The 17,065-nt window shown below is 51.8% G+C and overlaps 2 protein-coding genes across 3 annotated transcripts in view; one reads left to right on the plus strand and one right to left on the minus strand.

The window, feature by feature from the left end:
- Positions 1-17,065, plus strand: part of LOC135054586 (zinc finger protein 551-like) — a 161,896-nt gene that overhangs the window by 79,715 nt on the left and 65,116 nt on the right. The window lies entirely within an intron of this gene.
- The window catches only part of LOC135054592 (oocyte zinc finger protein XlCOF22-like), a 37,963-nt gene that overhangs the window by 4,993 nt on the left and 15,905 nt on the right, over positions 1-17,065 (minus strand). For both annotated transcript variants that reach the window (XM_063957762.1, XM_063957761.1), the window contains exon 6: positions 14,107-14,599. In XM_063957762.1, the coding sequence (XP_063813832.1) occupies positions 14,107-14,599 (493 nt within the window). The remainder of the gene's footprint in view (positions 1-14,106; positions 14,600-17,065) is intronic.

A 17,065-nucleotide genomic window follows, 5' to 3' on the forward strand; every position in this document is an offset into this window, starting at 1 on the left:
CGGGGGGCAGCAGGACAGGATAGGGGAATGGTGCAAGGGTGGGAGGACAGGGTAGGGGAATGGTGCAGGGCACAGAGCGAGGAGGCAGCAGGACAGGGTAAGGGAATGGTGCAGAGCAGAGAGCGGGGGAGGCAGCAGGACAGGGTAAGGGAATGGTGCAGGGCACAGAGCGGAGGAGGCAGCAGGACAGCGTATGGGAATGATGCAGGGCACAGAGCGGGGGAGGCAGCAGGACAGGGTAGGGGAATGGTGCAGGGCACAGAGCGGGAGAAGCAGCAGGACAGGGTAGGGGAATGGTGCAGGGCACAGAGCGGGAGAAGCAGCAGGACAGAGTAGGGGAATGGTGCAGGGCACAGAGCGGGAGAGGCAGCAGGACAGGGTAGGGGAATGGTGCAGGGCACAGAGCGGGAGAAGCAGCAGGACAGGGTAGGGGAATGGTGCAGGGCACAGAGCGAGGAGGCAGCAGGACAGCGTAGGGGAATGATGCAGGGCACAGAGCGGGGGAGGCAGCAGGACAGGGTAGGGGAATGGTGCAGAGCACAGAGCGGGGGAGGCAGCAGGACAGAGTAGGGGAATGGTGCAGGGCACAGAGCGGGAGAGGCAGCAGGACAGGGTAGGGGAATGGTGCAGGGCACAGAGCGGGAGAAGCAGCAGGACAGGGTAGGGGAATGGTGCAGGGCACAGAGCGAGGAGGCAGCAGGACAGGGTAGGGGAATGGTGCAGGGCACAGAGCGGGGGAGGCAGCAGGACAGGGTAGGGGAATGGTGCAGGGCACAGAGCGGGGGAGGCAGCAGGACAGCGTAGGGGAATGATGCAGGGCACAGAGCGGGGGAGGCAGCAGGATAGGGTAGGGGAATGATGCAGGGCACAGAGCGGGGGAGGCAGCAGGACAGGGTAGGGGAATGGTGCAGGACACAGAGCGGGAGAAGCAGCAGGACAGGGTAGGGGAATGGTGCAGAGCACAGAGCGGGGGAGGCAGCAGGACAGAGTAGGGGAATGGTGCAGGGCACAGAGCGGGAGAGGCAGCAGGACAGGGTAGGGGAATGGTGCAGGGCACAGAGCGGGAGAAGCAGCAGGACAGGGTAGGGGAATGGTGCAGGGCACAGAGCGAGGAGGCAGCAGGACAGGGTAGGGGAATGGTGCAGGGCACAGAGCGGGGAGGCAGCAGGACAGGGTAGGGGAATGGTGCAGGGTACAGAGCGGGGGGCAGCAGGACAGGGTAGGGGAATGGTGCAGGGCACAGAGCGAGGAGGCAGCAGGACAGGGTAGGGGAATGGTGCAGGGCACAGAGCGGGGAGGCAGCAGGACAGGGTAGGGGAATGGTGCAGGGTACAGAGCGGGGGGCAGCAGGACAGGGGAGGGGAATGGTGCAGGGCACAGAGCGGGGGGCAGCAGGACAGGATAGGGGAATGGTGCAAGGGTGGGAGGACAGGGTAGGGGAATGGTGCAGGGCACAGAGCGGCGAGTCAGCAGGACAGGGTAGGGGAATGGTGCAGGGCACAGAGCAGGGGAGGCAGCAGGACAGGGTAGGGGAATGGTGCAGGGCACAGAGCAGGGGAGGCAGCAGGGCAGTGTAGGGGAATGCTGCAGGGCACACAGCGGGGAGGCAGCAGGACAGAGTAGGGGAATAGTGCAGGGCACAGAGCGGGAGAGGCAGCAGGACAGGGTAGGGGAATGGTGCAGAGCACAGAGCGGGGAGGCAGCAGGACAGGGTAGGGGAATGGTGCAGGGCACAGAGCGGGAGAAGCAGCAGGACAGGGTAGGGGAATGGTGCAGGGCACAGAGCGAGGAGGCAGCAGGACAGGGTAGGGGAATGGTGCAGGGCACAGAGCGGGGGAGGCAGCAGGACAGGGTAGGGGAATGGTGCAGGGCACAGAGCGGGAGAGGCAGCAGGACAGGGTAGGGGAATGGTGCAGAGCACAGAGCGGGGGAGGCAGCAGGACAGAGTAGGGGAATGGTGCAGGGCACAGAGCGGGAGAGGCAGCAGGACAGGGTAGGGGAATGGTGCAGGGCACAGAGCGGGGGAGGCAGCAGGACAGGGTAGGGGAATGGTGCAGAGCACAGAGCGGAGGAGGCAGCAGGACAGGGTAGGGGAATGGTGCAGGGCACAGAGCGGGGGAGGCAGCAGGACAGGGTAGGGGAATGGTGCAGAGCACAGAGCGGAGGAGGCAGCAGGACAGGGTAGGGGAATGGTGCAGGGCACAGAGCAGGGGAGGCAGTAGGACAGGGTAGGGGAATGGTGCAGGGCACAGAGCGGAGGAGGCAGCAGGACAGGGTAGGGGAATGGTGCAGGGTACAGAGCGGGGGGCAGCAGGACAGGGTAGGGGAATGGTGCAGGGTACAGAGCGGAGGAGGTAGCAGGACAGGGTAGGAGAATGGTGCAGGGTACAGAGCGGGGGGCAGCAGGACAGGGTAGGGGAATGGTGCAGGGCACAGAGCGGGGAGGCAGTAGGACAGGATATGGGAATGGTGCAGGGCACAGAGCGGGGGAGGCAGCAGGACAGGCTAGGGGATGGTGCAGGTCACAGAGCAGGGGAAGCAGCAGGACAGGGTAGGGGAATGGTGCAGGACACAGAGCGGGGGAGGCAGCAGGACAGGGTAGGGGAATGGTGCAGGGTACAGAGCGGGGGAGGCAGCAGGACAGAGTAGGGGAATAGTGCAGGGCACAGAGTGGGGGAGGCAGCAGGACAGGGTAGGTGAATGGTGCAGGGCACAGGGCGGGGAGGCAGCAGGACAGGGTAGGGGAATGGTGCAGGGTACAGAGCGGGGGAGGCAGCAGGACAGAGTAGGGGAGTGGTGCAGGGCACAGAGCGGGGGAGGCAGCAGGACAGGGTAGGGGAATGGTGCAGGGTACAGAGCGGGGGAGGCAGCAGGACAGGGTAAGGGAATGGTGCAGGGTACAGAGTGGGGGAGGCAGCAGGACAGGGTAGGGGAATGATGCAGGGCACAGAGCGGGGGAGGCAGCAGGACAGGGTAGGGGAATGGTGCAGGGCACAGAGCGGGTAGGCAGTAGGACAGGGTAGGGGAATGGTGCAGGACACAGAGCAGGGGAGGCAGCAGGACAGGGTAGGAGAATGGTGCAGGGCACAGAGCGGGGGAGGCAGCAGGACAGGGTAGGGGAATGGTGCAGGGCACAGAGCGGGGGAGGCAGCAGGACTGGGTAGGGGAATGGTGCAGGGCACAGGGCGGGGAGGCAGCAGGACAGAGTAGGGGAATAGTGCAGGGCACAGAGTGGGGGAGGCAGCAGGACAGGGTAGGGGAATGGTGCAGGGCACAGAGCGGGAGAGGCAGCAGGACAGGGTAGGGGAATGGTGCTGAGCACAGAGCGGGGGAGGCAGCAGGACAGGGTAGGGGAATGGTGCAGGGTACAGAGTGGAGAAAGCAGCAGGACAGGGTAGGGGATTAGTGCAGGGTACAGAGCGGGGGAGGCAGCAGGACAGGGTAGGGGACTGGTGTAAGGCATAGAGCGGGGGAGGCATCAAAACCGGGTAGGGGTATAGTGCAGGACACAGAGCAGGAGAAACAGCCGGACAGGGTAGGCGAATGGTGCAGGGCACAGAGCAGGAGAAACAGCCGGACAGGGCAGGCGAATGGTGCAGGGCACAGAGCGGGGGAGGCAGCAGGACAGGGTAGGGGAATGGTGCAAGGCATAGAGCGGGGGGCAGCAGGACAGGGTATGGGAATGGTGCAAGGCATAGAGCGGGGGCGGCATCAGGACCGGGTAGGGGTATAGTGCAGGGCACAGAGCAGGAGAAACAGCAGGACAGGGAAGGCGAATGGTGCAGGGCACAGAGCGGGGGAGGTAGCAGGACAGGGTAGGAGAATGGTGCAGGGCACAGAGCGGGGGAGGCAGCAGGACAGGGTAGGGGAATGGTGCAGGGCACCGAGCGGGGGAGGCAGCAGGACAGGTTAGGCGAATGGTGCAGGGTACAGAGCGAGGGATGCAGGACAGGGTAGGAGACTGGTGCAAGGCATAGAGCGGGGGAGGCATCAGGACCGGGTAGGGGAATGGTGCAGGGCACAGAGCGGGGAGGCAGCAGGACAGGGTAGGGGAATGGTGCAGGGCACAGAGCGGGGGAGGCAGCAGGACAAGGCAGGGGAATGGTACAGAGCAGGGGAGGTAGCAGGATAGGGTAGGGGTATGGTGCAGGGCACAGAGCGGGGGAGGCAGCAGGACAGGGTAGGGGAATGGTGCAGGGCACAAAGCGGGAGAGGCAGCAAGACAGAGTAGGGGAATGGTGCAGGGCACAGAGCGGAGGAGGCAGCAGGACAGGGTAGGGGAATGGTGCAGGGCACAAAGCGGGAGAGGCAGCAAGACAGAGTAGGGGAATGGTGCAGGGCACAGACTGGCAACAGCAGAATCAGGTCAGCAGATAAATCCCATCATCATAATCCATCTGTGGGACACTGCGGCAATGACTGTGGCTAGAGGGATGGCTCAGGAGTATAGGCAATACAAGGTTAAGTGTAACGCTCCACCCTCGCTAACCCCTCCCACCTCCACTAGACCTTGATCCGCAGAGAAGATCTCACAGCACTATCAATTTTTTTTACAAAGGAGCGACACCTGTCTCCGCAGCTCTCTTGGCATAGTGGTGTCACCGATGGTTACCATGACCATAAACTAGGGTTCGATTCCCACAAAGGACACACTTCTATTGTGTATCGGTGTTAGCATCCACGTTTTTTATTATTTTGCCAAAACAAGTTATGTCATACTTTGTATACAGTCTCAGACATTCAAGCAGATGTACAGTCAAAATTAGAAAAAAAACTGTAGGTGCTACTTATTACACAAATATACAAGTGTGACTTTTCAAATTACAAGAGTCTTATCTTTATGAGACTGAGTTTACTGTACTGCACTGTGGGCGCCCACACAATTACTGCCGGAATTACAGTCCAGTAAAGTTCTGTGAATCTTATTCCAACTTCTCCATTCAATTCATACCGTAGGCAGGCTACCCACTCCGCGGTTAACACCCGCCTCCTTTTTCACAGACAGGGAGGCCAGCTTACACTCAATAAATTGTAAAGGGACTAGAGAGGTCCCGAGCAACCTATCTTTTTTTTTTACTTTGTTTACTAGACCCAGCCCGATGTACTGTATACAGGATATGTACAGTGCTTATATGAAGTACTGTACTACAGATTTTGCATTGCAGACACTCGGCCAGTTCGTAATGATAAGTGATATTTTCCTGTGTCCATAATTTTATCGAATGTAAGATAGGAATGTTAAACAAAAAACCTGGCATTCGCTCTTTCTGGGAATCGAACCTGGGACCATGAGCATGGGTTCCGGTACACCTCACCGCTAGGCCATGACACCTGATGATACAGACGCAAACTCATGTGTACATAGAAGCAGTGAACCCTCTCAATTGGTTTTGCTTATGCTGTATTGTCTACGGGACTTGGACGCTCACATAACCCTAATGCCAATGGACCATTGCTTTAACACCTAAGTTTGCGTCAGTATACACTATTTTTATTTATGTGTATTGCATGCTGTGTATGTTGTCACACCTCAACGAGCCTCTCCGTGCAACACCTCAACAACCTGAGCTATAGCTAAGGTGCCACAAATACGCCGTTTAGACGGAGAAACTGCAATGATGAGGGAAGCGCCATCTGTAGGGCCGGATAAAATGCAGTGCAAGACAGCCGGAGATCCGAGATTTCAGCCGAACTTGTATGTTTTTTTAAAATGGCTATCATTTACAAGGCAAAACCAACCTGGCCATACTCTATAATCCTGCCTACCTTATCACTGCAGTAGAAGTTCTTCACAGTCTCATCAATATCTGGGTCCAAGCTTCTGCCTGGTGTAGGATTTGGTGATGACAAAATGCCAGACTCTAGTACTAACTGCTATTCTTTTCTTATCATGTAACACTTGGTCTCTTCAGATTTCTCTTTCAGCTATTGCAGTATGAAACCAGCACAACATTGACTATTATCAGGCACAGGCTCCTCAGCTGGAATATGGAATATATCCTTTTTTTACAGGTTGGGATTGTTTTGCTGGCTTTCGGGAAGGCGGCGGTCAAAATACCAACCGTGGCATGCTGATAGTCAGAATCCTGACAGGGGAAGGTAAGTATACTTACTTTCCCCCATTGGCTCCCTAACCCCCCTCCCCACAGCCTAAACCTAGCCCTCCCCACCCCCGCCGCATAACCCTTATTCTCCCCCTAAACCTAACCCCACCTCCCTGCAGCCTAAACCTAAGCCTCACCCCACCACCTAACCCTCCGCGATGAGTTTTTACAACGTCTGCAATTTTTACAGATTTCCTTTTGTAATAGTTTTCTTCTTTCGTTCTTTTCCTCTTGATAGGTGATGTCCCCATACTGCTTACTCTTTCATTTATATCTCTTTTACACCAAAATCCCGGATCCAACCCGGGATATGGAACACTGTTCAATTCTGGGTCAGATCTGGGATTTACCCCATTTACAATGTGGTGCCAACCTGGGATATTCCCGTGCCGGCACCGTTTACCCTGCACACGGGTGCAGTGTCTTTAAGGCTGGCGCTTGGAGGTGACATCATCTCCAAGCGCTGGTAAAATCCATAGACCGGGACCCCCTGGGCGCCTGCACGTCATGCCGCACTCTGGAAGCTGCTGCCCCAGCCTGGCACCCATTCACCTTCCCCACTGGCACCGCTGCTGTCTGCATAGCAGCGGAGTCAGTGTATGCCCTGTCCCTCAACCTCCCCACCGCCTGCAGGACGCTGCGGTTGGGAGCTATGGGCTCTCCCATTGCTGTAATCGGGTCCCCCGTTTACACTGCCCCTGAAAACGGGTTTTACATGGGTCGAAACCCGGGTAGGACTGCCAGGTCAATCGATCCGGGTTATTTTTTTGGGAGCCATTTATACTGACGGCTGACCCGGGTCGACCCGGCAATAACACAGGTTTTCGGTTTTGTGTAAAAGGAGTATTAATGACTGCAAAGCTGATTCAGTCCTGCATGTTGCCTCTTCTTTATCACTTTCCTCATCCACTGATTCGCCTGGTCCTTCGTCAGCAGTTCTAGAATCCCCTTTAATTAATTTCCTACAGTTTTCAAAAATCATGTGATCACTATTGACATGTGGCGGTATTTCACTCATCCATGGTAGCACCTTTCCTTTATTGTTTTCTACTGCTCTTGTGTCCTTTAATATCAAGTGGGTTGCAGCGCTGAGTCTTAATGGACTTCTCATCCATTTGTCACGCTCTCGATCAAATTTCCGCTATTCACTGATAAATGGTCTTTGGGCCTAATTCAGAACTGATCGCTAGGCTGCGTTTTTCGTGCAGCCTGCGATCAGGTCAGAACTGCGCATGCATATGCACCGCAATGCGTGGGCGCGTTGCACGGGTACAAAGTGGATCACCGCTCAGCGATGGGTTTGTGCAGAGACGATCGCAAGGAGATTGACAGGAAGAAGGGCGTTTTATAGGTGGCAACTGACCGTTTTCTTGGAGTGCTTGGAAAAATGCAGGCAAGTCCAAGCGTTTGCAGGGTGGGTGTGTGACGTCATTTCCGGTCCCGGACAGGCTGAAGTGTTCGCAGCGGCTGAGTAAGTCCTGGGCTACTCAGAGACTTCATGAAACCTGTTTGTACAGCTCTGCTACACATGCGTTCGCACACTTACACAGCTAAAATACACTCCCCTATGGGCGACTGAGATGCAAACGCAGGACTACAAAAAAACCTAGCGAGCGAACAGGTCTGAATTAGACCCTTAGTCCCTTGTAACACTGGTTCTCAATGCAGAAGCTGCAGCCAGATTGAGAAGAACACTAACCTTGCCAGTTGCAAGGTTAGTGCAAGAAGGGTTCCACTGCCGTACTTTGGGGGTCATTCAGACACGATCGCACGCTGCCTTTTTTCGCAGCCATGCGATCGGGTCTGAACTGCTCATGCGTATGCACTGCAATGCACAGGCTCGTCAGCCACCGGCGATCGCCGGGCAGCGACGAAACATACGAAGAAAGCGATAGCACGAAGATTGACAGGCAGAAGGCGTTCGTGGGCGGCAACTCACCGTTTCCTGGGAATGTCCGGAAAAATGCATGCATGCCCAGATGTTCCGGAGGAGGATTCTTGACGTCACCACCGGCCCGGATCGTCGCACCGCCTGAGTAAGTCCTGGGCCGATCGCACCCCTGCAAAGCGATTACCCCCTCCCCCTGTAGGCGGCGATTACCTGGTTGCAGCAGTGCTAAAAAAACGCCTGCGTGCGACCAGGTCTGAATTAGGCCCTTTATATTTTTTTTTCTTCTGTTCCCAAAGGTTTCCCAAAATGAAACTTTTCCCAAACAATAGTTTATGTACATAAAATTAAATTTCAGATATTCATGGTCAAAGGTCACATCATGTGACCTTGAAATGTAGAGGTCAATATTTAAATCTAAAACTATTCAGCATATGTTGCTTTTGCGTCCTATTGCAATAAGACAAATTTTAACGGAAAACCTCATTAAAAAAAAAAAAAATACTCCGCGCTGCCAAATCAACTAGAAGGGCTGTTCAAAGCGAAACACGTCTGCGTGTATGTGGATACATCTGTATGAAGGTTGTTTTATGTCATCTATCATCCAACCAAACTTCATGATTATCTGAGAAGGTCAGGTTGGAAGCTTTGATGATTTGGCATGGAATGACCCCAATACTAGCATCACCTGTTCCAAAAGTATGGAACCGGTGAAATTTACTAAAGACCAGGTTACTGTTCTGCACGGCTCTGCCATTGAGGCGCCATGGCAAATTACCCATAATGCCCCAAATGCACAAGTAGAAAGAGTATGGAGGAAAGTCAGAACAGGCTTATCCGTAAATAGGTAGGATGGTAGAAGTAAAACATTTCACAATTGAACACTTGGATGCAGGCCAACCTCTCTATTGAGCATCGATAGGACTAAAAAGGAATACGTTCACCAAAATGAAGAGGTACGGTCAACATAAATCATTAAACCATGGACTACACCCAAAAGAGTAAAGACGCAGAGGTAGATGACAAAGCAGTCCCCAGAAAAATAGAATATACTAGTTTATATGGCATTTATAAGGAATTTTGAAACTGCCTTCAGCAAAAATGAAGGCTACATCCAAAACACCTGTTGGAATGAAAAATGACAAACAAATGCCTAAAAGATAAGGTCTCCAACTCTGAGACATGTCTATCAGACACAATTACTAGAAGAAAAACTACCTGAAACTCCACGATCTGAAGGGGTTTGAAATTGGGTTTCTGAAAGGCTTTGAAAACAAAATTAATTTCCCATGGAGGGATGGGAGGGATGTATTGAGGCTGATTTCGAATGTAAGGCCTCTACCTCCAGAATAATGACCAAATAGCTTTTTTTTTAAACTGATAGAGCAGAGACCTGACCCTTGAGAATCGGAAAGTGATGGCCCCGAGTCAGACCAACCCGAAGGAAGGACAAAAAACTATGTAGTAGTATAAAGGCAGCCAACGAGAGACCTTGACTCTCGCACCAACAAATGTAAAGCTATCTGATACAATGGTAAATTCTGGAAGTAACCAGCTTACGAGAACTGAATCATGGTCTGGACACCCTGAATAAAAAAAAAACCCACAAGAACTAAAAATATGGGTTTCAACAACCATGCCGTCAAAACCAGAGGAGACGACTATGGCTGTAGACATGGACCCTGATGTAATAGGTCCTGTCAGGAATGAAGACGGAAAGGAACCTCAGCCAGCATCCCCTGAAAGAGAGCATACCACTGCAGAGGAGGCCAGTCTGGAGCTACTAGAAATGACTGGTAAACCTTCCCATCGAATATGCTGAAGTACACTGGCCAGCATGTGCAGTTTTGAAAACAGGTACCACAGTTGGAAGGACCAAGGCACCATAATGGCATCTATAAAAGATTCCTTGCATGCTCTGTACAAGGGAAGCTTTTTGTTTAACTGGGAGGACATGAAATCAATATTGGGCCTCCCACACTGATCCACAATCAGTTGAAACACCTCCTTGTGTAGTTCCCATTCCTCAGGATGGACAGTGTGGTAACTGAGGAAGTCCACCTCACAGTTTATCACTACAGGACTGTGGATGGCGAAATAGCAGGAACACAACGTTCTGTCCAAAGAAGAATGTAAGACACCTCCATCATTGCCTGACAACTCCATGTCAAAACCTGTTTATGTAGGCCACCATAGCATTGTTTGACTGTATCCAAACTGGCCTTCCCTGTAAGACCTGCTGAGCTTGCACCAGGTTGTTCCTAACTGCTCTCAACTCCAGGATGTTGATCGAGAGAGTGGATTCTGTGTTAGACCAAAGACACTGAAGATGTAGGCCCAGAGTGGCCGCTCCCCAACCTGGCATCTGCTGTGATTAGTACCTAGTCCAAAACCAAGAAAGGGGAGACCTTGGATAGATTTGGAGTATGGAACCATCACAGAAGTGACTTTCACATGTGATGGGGCAGTCGAAAGAGCTGTCTGTCCAGACAGGATCCTGGCCTGGATCAAAAGTGTAAGATCTGTTTTTTTTAAAGTCAGAGCATGAAATCTGAAATATGGTATTGCCTTGAAGGAAGCCACCAGACAAACAGACAATGAGGCAACTGTAGAAGTGACCTCCTCACCAAAGACTGGAGACCATGAATCTTCTGCATAAGGAAGAAAATCTTCTGACAGCGAGTGTTGAACAAGACGCACCAAAATATATTCCTCTGTGAAGGAAAGAAATTGACTTGGGGTAATTTAGGCTCCAGCCTCCAAAGTGTCCACCACCAACTACAGATGCTGGAGCAGCAAGACCTCTGAAGGGACTTTTATCTAATCCATTAAATAAGGAATGATGGCAATTCCTCTGTGCCTCAATAAGGTATCCATGTGGGCCATGTCCTTTGAGAAAACCCCAGGGGTTGTGGACAGGCCCAATGGTAGGGTCTGGAACTGGAAATGCAGGTCTCCTATTGCAGAGTGGAGGAGTTGATGATGGTCTTTCCAGATGGGAATGTGAAGATAAACATATTTTATATCTATGGACACTAGAAATTACCCACCATCCACTGCGTTGTTCACCAAGTGTATAGACACCTTCTTGAATTTTGCAAGAAATAGATGGGGATTCAGCTACTTCAAATTCAGAGTCTGGTGGAAGGACCTGTCCAGCTCGCTTACCAGGAAGATTGAGTAAAACCCTGAGTCCTTGGCGAAAACAGCACTAGAACCTAAAAGAGAATTTACCATAAACAAAAGGGCCTTCTGTCTAAATGGTTCCTGGGGAACAGTAGTATCTACAGTATCCTCTGGACACAGTGGTATGGAATGTACTGGAGCCAGATATCCTGGAATATCGTGAATCAGGTGCTGTCAAGAATCGCCATCTGACACATCGAGTCTTACATGCATGCTGGTGTGTTCTGCTGTGGCAGTTAGCTACCCAGGTTCCCGATCCCGCGAGTGTTGGCATTGTACCCTATTAGCTTCCCACCATCCGCATGCAACACCATGACAGTTGTGGCCAGCTGATCACTGATTCTCCAGTCACAAGCTCAGCAGCGGTCACTTGACTCTATGCACCTATCCACTTCTACTCTCTGTCTTGTCTGCCCAATCCCCTGGCTAGTAATGGTCCTGTGATCAAATCATCCAATCACCGCTCTCCAGGGGGAATATAAGGATTGCACAGACAACTTACCTCTGCCTTAAACAATTTGTCACTTCCTCGGCAATGTTTTGGGGTCCAGACTTCAGTTCTCTGTAGTCTGTCCACATTCTATAGTGCCGGTCAGTTTCAGCCTGATAACCTAACCATTTTCAGCCAGCTACTTTCAAGACATCAGTAGTTCACAGGCATCTGCACTGGGAAACCCAGGAAAAGGGTTGTGGCCTGCTTGCCGGGTGCAGCGACAACCCAAATCCCCTTGCAGTGGTCACTGTAGAAGACCACAGATGGGTTAGATTCCGTGCCTCTGCTCTGGATATTTGCCAGTACCCAAGTGCCCACCTGTGACCTCATCTGCATCTCCAATAGTGATGTACATTATTAATTCATTGCTCATGCGCAAGAACAACCTGAAATCTCCCAGGTTTCATTTCTCTGCATCCACCACTGGCCCACTGAGGTTACAGCCGGGAACACAATATCATACAGACCTGGCACCTACTACCTGAGTATTGGATTGGGCCCCTTGAGCACCATGCAGTCTGCTTGTCTGCTGGCTTGGGGTTTGGATGGCAAGGACTTGCAGAGCCATGGCCCCTCAAAGCTCCCCTATGAGAGTAACTAGACATGCCCCTGAAGGACTGAAACCTTCCACGCCAAGAAAGCAAAAGGAATGGAACAGAGGAGCTTTTGCCTAGGAGTTGAATATCAGAATATAGCAGAAGAACATCTAAATCTAGAGTATAAGTACATAAAGTAAAAACTGTTACAATGTCATAAAGCTAAATCCAATTTATGGGCAATTTGAGTTCCGGAATGTCCATACAGCCATAATGTCACTAAGTAACACTCCAACTGCAGCTTGTAGCAGATGAGAGAACCCTGTATATCAGATGTGTAGTCAGTACCAAAGGCTGGACATATGTACTAGTGAGCCCAAATGCCAAGAAGATACAGTATGTCCCGGTACTCTAGTGACCATGTAAGATGGACCGGCAATTCTCTGGAACCATAATGTGACCCATCTCTAGAAGAAAGTTATTCCCTCTGTCCCTGTGCTTCGCACCAATTGGTATATATGGAGCAAATAACTTCAATAGACCGCAGTGCTGTCTCCAGCTGAAGGCACGTCGTAATTGCCGCAATTAGCAACGCGAGAGCCTTTGCTGGCATTACTCACATACGTGCTGGATGCTTAAGCAATGGTTGTCGGGAGTAATCGGTATCAGTAGATGAGAGCGGGTCAGGGTGTCGGAGCCGGTCAGACAGATGTTCATGTGTGATAGGCCTTCAATTCATTTAACAGAGGTGAGGAAGCCTAATTCATTTCTCCACCCATTATTCATTGGCCATTTCATCAGAGGGAGAGAACCTAATTTGTAAAGGTCACAAATACCACGTTCATTAGTTGGAAGAGTGGAAACCAAGTGCGTGTTAAATCCTGATATGCTGATAATCCCGTGAAGAGAACGGAAAATGTGTATAGAACAATATATAAAGTAGTATACTAGATACATCTGTATTGCACAATCCATTCACAAAAAAAGTACAAAAACCATATATTTGTAAAAAACTAAAAAACATAGAATTGTTTTTAAAAATAATGGTTTAATCATTATAGTGGTATCCCTTATACTGAAGCTTGAGATACACCAGAGAGTGCGGGGAGGAGACTGGTCAGATCTCTGGGCTGGTAACACAGTGATATGATGTGAGGGGGAGAGCAGTAGTATAATAGGGGCTGATGGCTCCTGATGTATGAGATACACCAGAGAGTGTGGGGAGGAGACTGGTCAGATCTCTGGGCTGGTAACACAGTGATATGATGTGAGGGGGAGAGCAGTAGTATAATAGGGGCTGATGGCTTCTGATGTATGAGATACACCAGAGAGTGTGGGGAGGAGACTGGTCAGATCTCTGGGCTGGTAACACATGATGTGAGGGGGAGAGCAGGAGCATAATAGGGGCTGATGGCTCCTGATGTATGAGATACACCAGAGAGTGTGGGGAGGAGACTGGTCAGATCTCGGGGCTGGTAACACACAGTGACATGATGTGAGGGGGAGAGCAGGAGTATAATAGGGGGTGATGGCTTCTGATGTATGAGATACACCAGAGAGGGTGGGGAGGAGACTGGTCAGATCTCTGGGCTGGTAACACATGATGTGAGGGGGAGAGCAGGAGCATAATAGGGGCTGATGGCTCCTGATGTATGAGATACACCAGAGAGTGTGGGGAGGAGACTGGTCAGATCTCTGGGCAGGTAACACACAGTCACATGATGTGAGGGGGAGAGCAGGAGTATAATAGGGGCTGATGGCTCCTGACTCCCCCACCAGGCAAATACATTTCCCTTATTAGTCTGTACTGACGGAGGAGGGTGTAGGATAAGAGATTGCTGTAGTGACTGAATAAGGAGAATATGCGACTCTTCTCTGTAACAAATGTTTCTTACTCACCTGTGCTGATATCTGTAGGGATTTCCTCCTCCTTACACTGCTGATCACCCATCACATACGTCTCTTCTCCCTCTATATCTTCTGCCTTCATATCAGTCACATACGTCTCTTCTTCTCCCTCTATATCTTCAGCCTTCATATCAGTCACATATGTCTCTTCTTCTCCCTCTGTATGTTCTGCCTGCATATCAGTCGCATACGTCTCTTCTTCTCCCTCTGTATCTTCTGCCTGCATATCGGTCACATACGTCTCTTCTTCTCCCTCTATATCTTCTGCCTTCATATCAGTCACATACGTCTCTTTTTCTCCCTCTGTATCTTCTGCCTTCATATCAGTCACATACGTCTCTTTTTCTCCCTCTGTATCTTCTGCCTTCATATCAGTCACATACGTCTCTTCTTCTCCCTCTATATCTTCTGCCTTCATATCAGTCACATACGTCTCTTCTTCTCCCTCTATATCTTCTAGCTTGATAGCAGTCTGATCTTCACCCTAATAAACATACAGAATATTAAATGACAGATGAATAATTTCTGATTTAGTACGCCACTTTGTTCTCTCATGAAAGGTGTGAAACAGCTGAAACACACTAGAATCACACTAACCAGAACAATGACCCTGTGGCCGGAGACCCCTTAAGTGCCTGGCGCCATTTTGAGGAAAATGGATGCTTGGCGCCACTGTTAAAATGCACTGGCGCTAGGTGCCATTTTTAAATGTATTGAGCGCTAGGCGCCGGGTAAGCAACAATGTAAAATATGCCGGCGGCAGCGAAGTGGTGACCCCCCCCCCCCCGGTGCACTAGCCCGGTGCACTAGCGCGTGTGTGCGCCGGGGGAGAGAGGGAACTGCTGCAGCCAGGGTGAGACAAGTCCCGGAGCTGCAGGGCTGTGCGTGCCGTCGTTGGGGACTGGGAGCTCCGCTCCCAGCAGCCCAGCAACAGGAGCGGACAAGGTGGCGTGTGCTGCTCGGCGCCGTAGCTGGGAGATGGAACCTCCAGCTCCTGGTGTGCAGTGCCAGAGGAGAGAGCAGGCACTGCCGCCCACTGTGTGCTGCTCACAGGGGGACCGGGCTAGCCGGCTCCCTGGCGGCAGGGGGTACATAGGGTGATGGGAGCTGAGATCTGGGAGCTACACTCCCAGCACCTCAGCACAGCAGGGAGGCACAGAGCCGCGGTCGCCGGGTTTCAGCAGGAGGGTGCGCCGCAGCCTCGGATTCGGAGGCTGCGGCGAGGCCACCGAATTCCGCGACACTGGGGGACAGGGGAAGACAGCGGGGCATGTAAAAGTTAGCTCCTGCTGCAGCCAGCTCCCCCCAGCCCTCGGCAGCGTTGCTAGTCCCCTCAGTGCACCCTGCTGTCCCTGCGGATAGCCCGTCAGGGCTCCAGACTGCACAGAAGCCCACATTGGTAAAAACCAAGATTTATGGTAAGAACTTACCATTGTTAAATCTTTCTGCGAGGCTCACTGGGTCCCACAGGGAATAAGATCGGGGTGTAGAGTAGGATCTTGATCCGAGGCACCAACAGGCTAAAAGCTTTGACTGTTCCCAGAATGCATAGCGCTGCCTCCTCTATAACCCCGCCTCCGTGCACAGGAGCTCAGTTTTGTTAACCAGCCCAATGCAGTAGCAGGTAAAGAGACGACAACCGTTAGTAGCCACATACACCACATTCTCACGACAGGAGAAGGTGTTAGCTTCTTTGTGTTTGTATGGTATTAGCCGCTAAGTGCGTCAGGGTGGGTGTCCCGGGGAACCCAGTGTACCTCGCAGAGATTTAAAAACGGTAAGTTCTTACCAGAAATCTCCTTTTCTGCAGCGGGGTACACTGGGTTCCACAGGGAATAACATCGGGGATGTCCTAAAGCAGGTCCTCATGGTAGGGGACGCACTGTAGCGGGCACAAGAACCCGGCGTCCAAAGGAAGCATCCTGGGAGGTGGCTATATCAAAGGCATAGAACCTTATGAACGTGTTCACTGAGGACCACGTAGCCGCCTTGCACAATTGTTCAAGGGTCGCACCACAGCGGGCAGCCCAAGAAGGTCCAACAGACCGAGTAGAATGGGCTTTGATGGTAGCAAGAGCTGGAAGGCCAGCCTGTACATAAGCATGTGCAATCACCATTCTAATCCATCTGGCCAGGGTCTGCTTGTGAGCAGGGCAGCCACGTTTGTGAAAACCAAACAGTACAAAGAGAGAATCAGACTTCCTGGTGGGAGCTTATCCTCTTTACATAGATACGTAGAGCCAGTACCAAATCCAAAGACCACTCTTTGGAAGACAATTCAGGAGAGACAAAGGCCGGAACCACAATCTCCTGATTAAGGTGGAAAGAAGACACCACCTTAGGTAGGTACCCGGGACATGTCCTAAGAACCGCCCGGTCATGGTAAAAAATCAGATAGGCGGACCTACAAGACAAGGCACCCAAATCCGACACCTGTCTAGCAGAGGCAATAGCCAGTAGAAAAAATACCTTAAGGGAAAGCCACTCAAGGTCTGCAGATTCAAGAGGCTCAAACAGAGACTCCTGTAATGCCTCTAGAACCACCGACAGATCCCAAGAAGCCACAGGCGGGATGTAAGGAGGTTGACTCCGTAACACACCCTGAGTGAATGTATGAACATCAGGCAGAGTCGCAATTTTTCTCTGAAACCAAACCGACAAGGCAGAAATATGAACCTTGATGGAGGCCAGACGCAGGCCCAAGTCCAGGCCCTGTTGTAGAAAGGCCAAAAGTTTGGCCGTACTAAACTTGTAAGCGTCATGATTGTTAGATGCGCACCAAGCAAAGTAAGAATTCCAGTCCCTATGGTAAATCCGAGCAGAAGCCGGCTTACGGGCCTTCAACATAGTTTGAATGACCGCCTCAGAAAACCTTAGTACGGAAGCTTCAAGAGCCACGCCGTCAAAGCCAGACGGGCCAAATCCTGGTAAACACAAGGGCCCTGAACGA

This window comes from Pseudophryne corroboree, chromosome 3, assembly GCF_028390025.1.
Source record: "Pseudophryne corroboree isolate aPseCor3 chromosome 3, aPseCor3.hap2, whole genome shotgun sequence".
Taxonomy (NCBI): Eukaryota; Metazoa; Chordata; class Amphibia; order Anura; family Myobatrachidae; genus Pseudophryne; species Pseudophryne corroboree.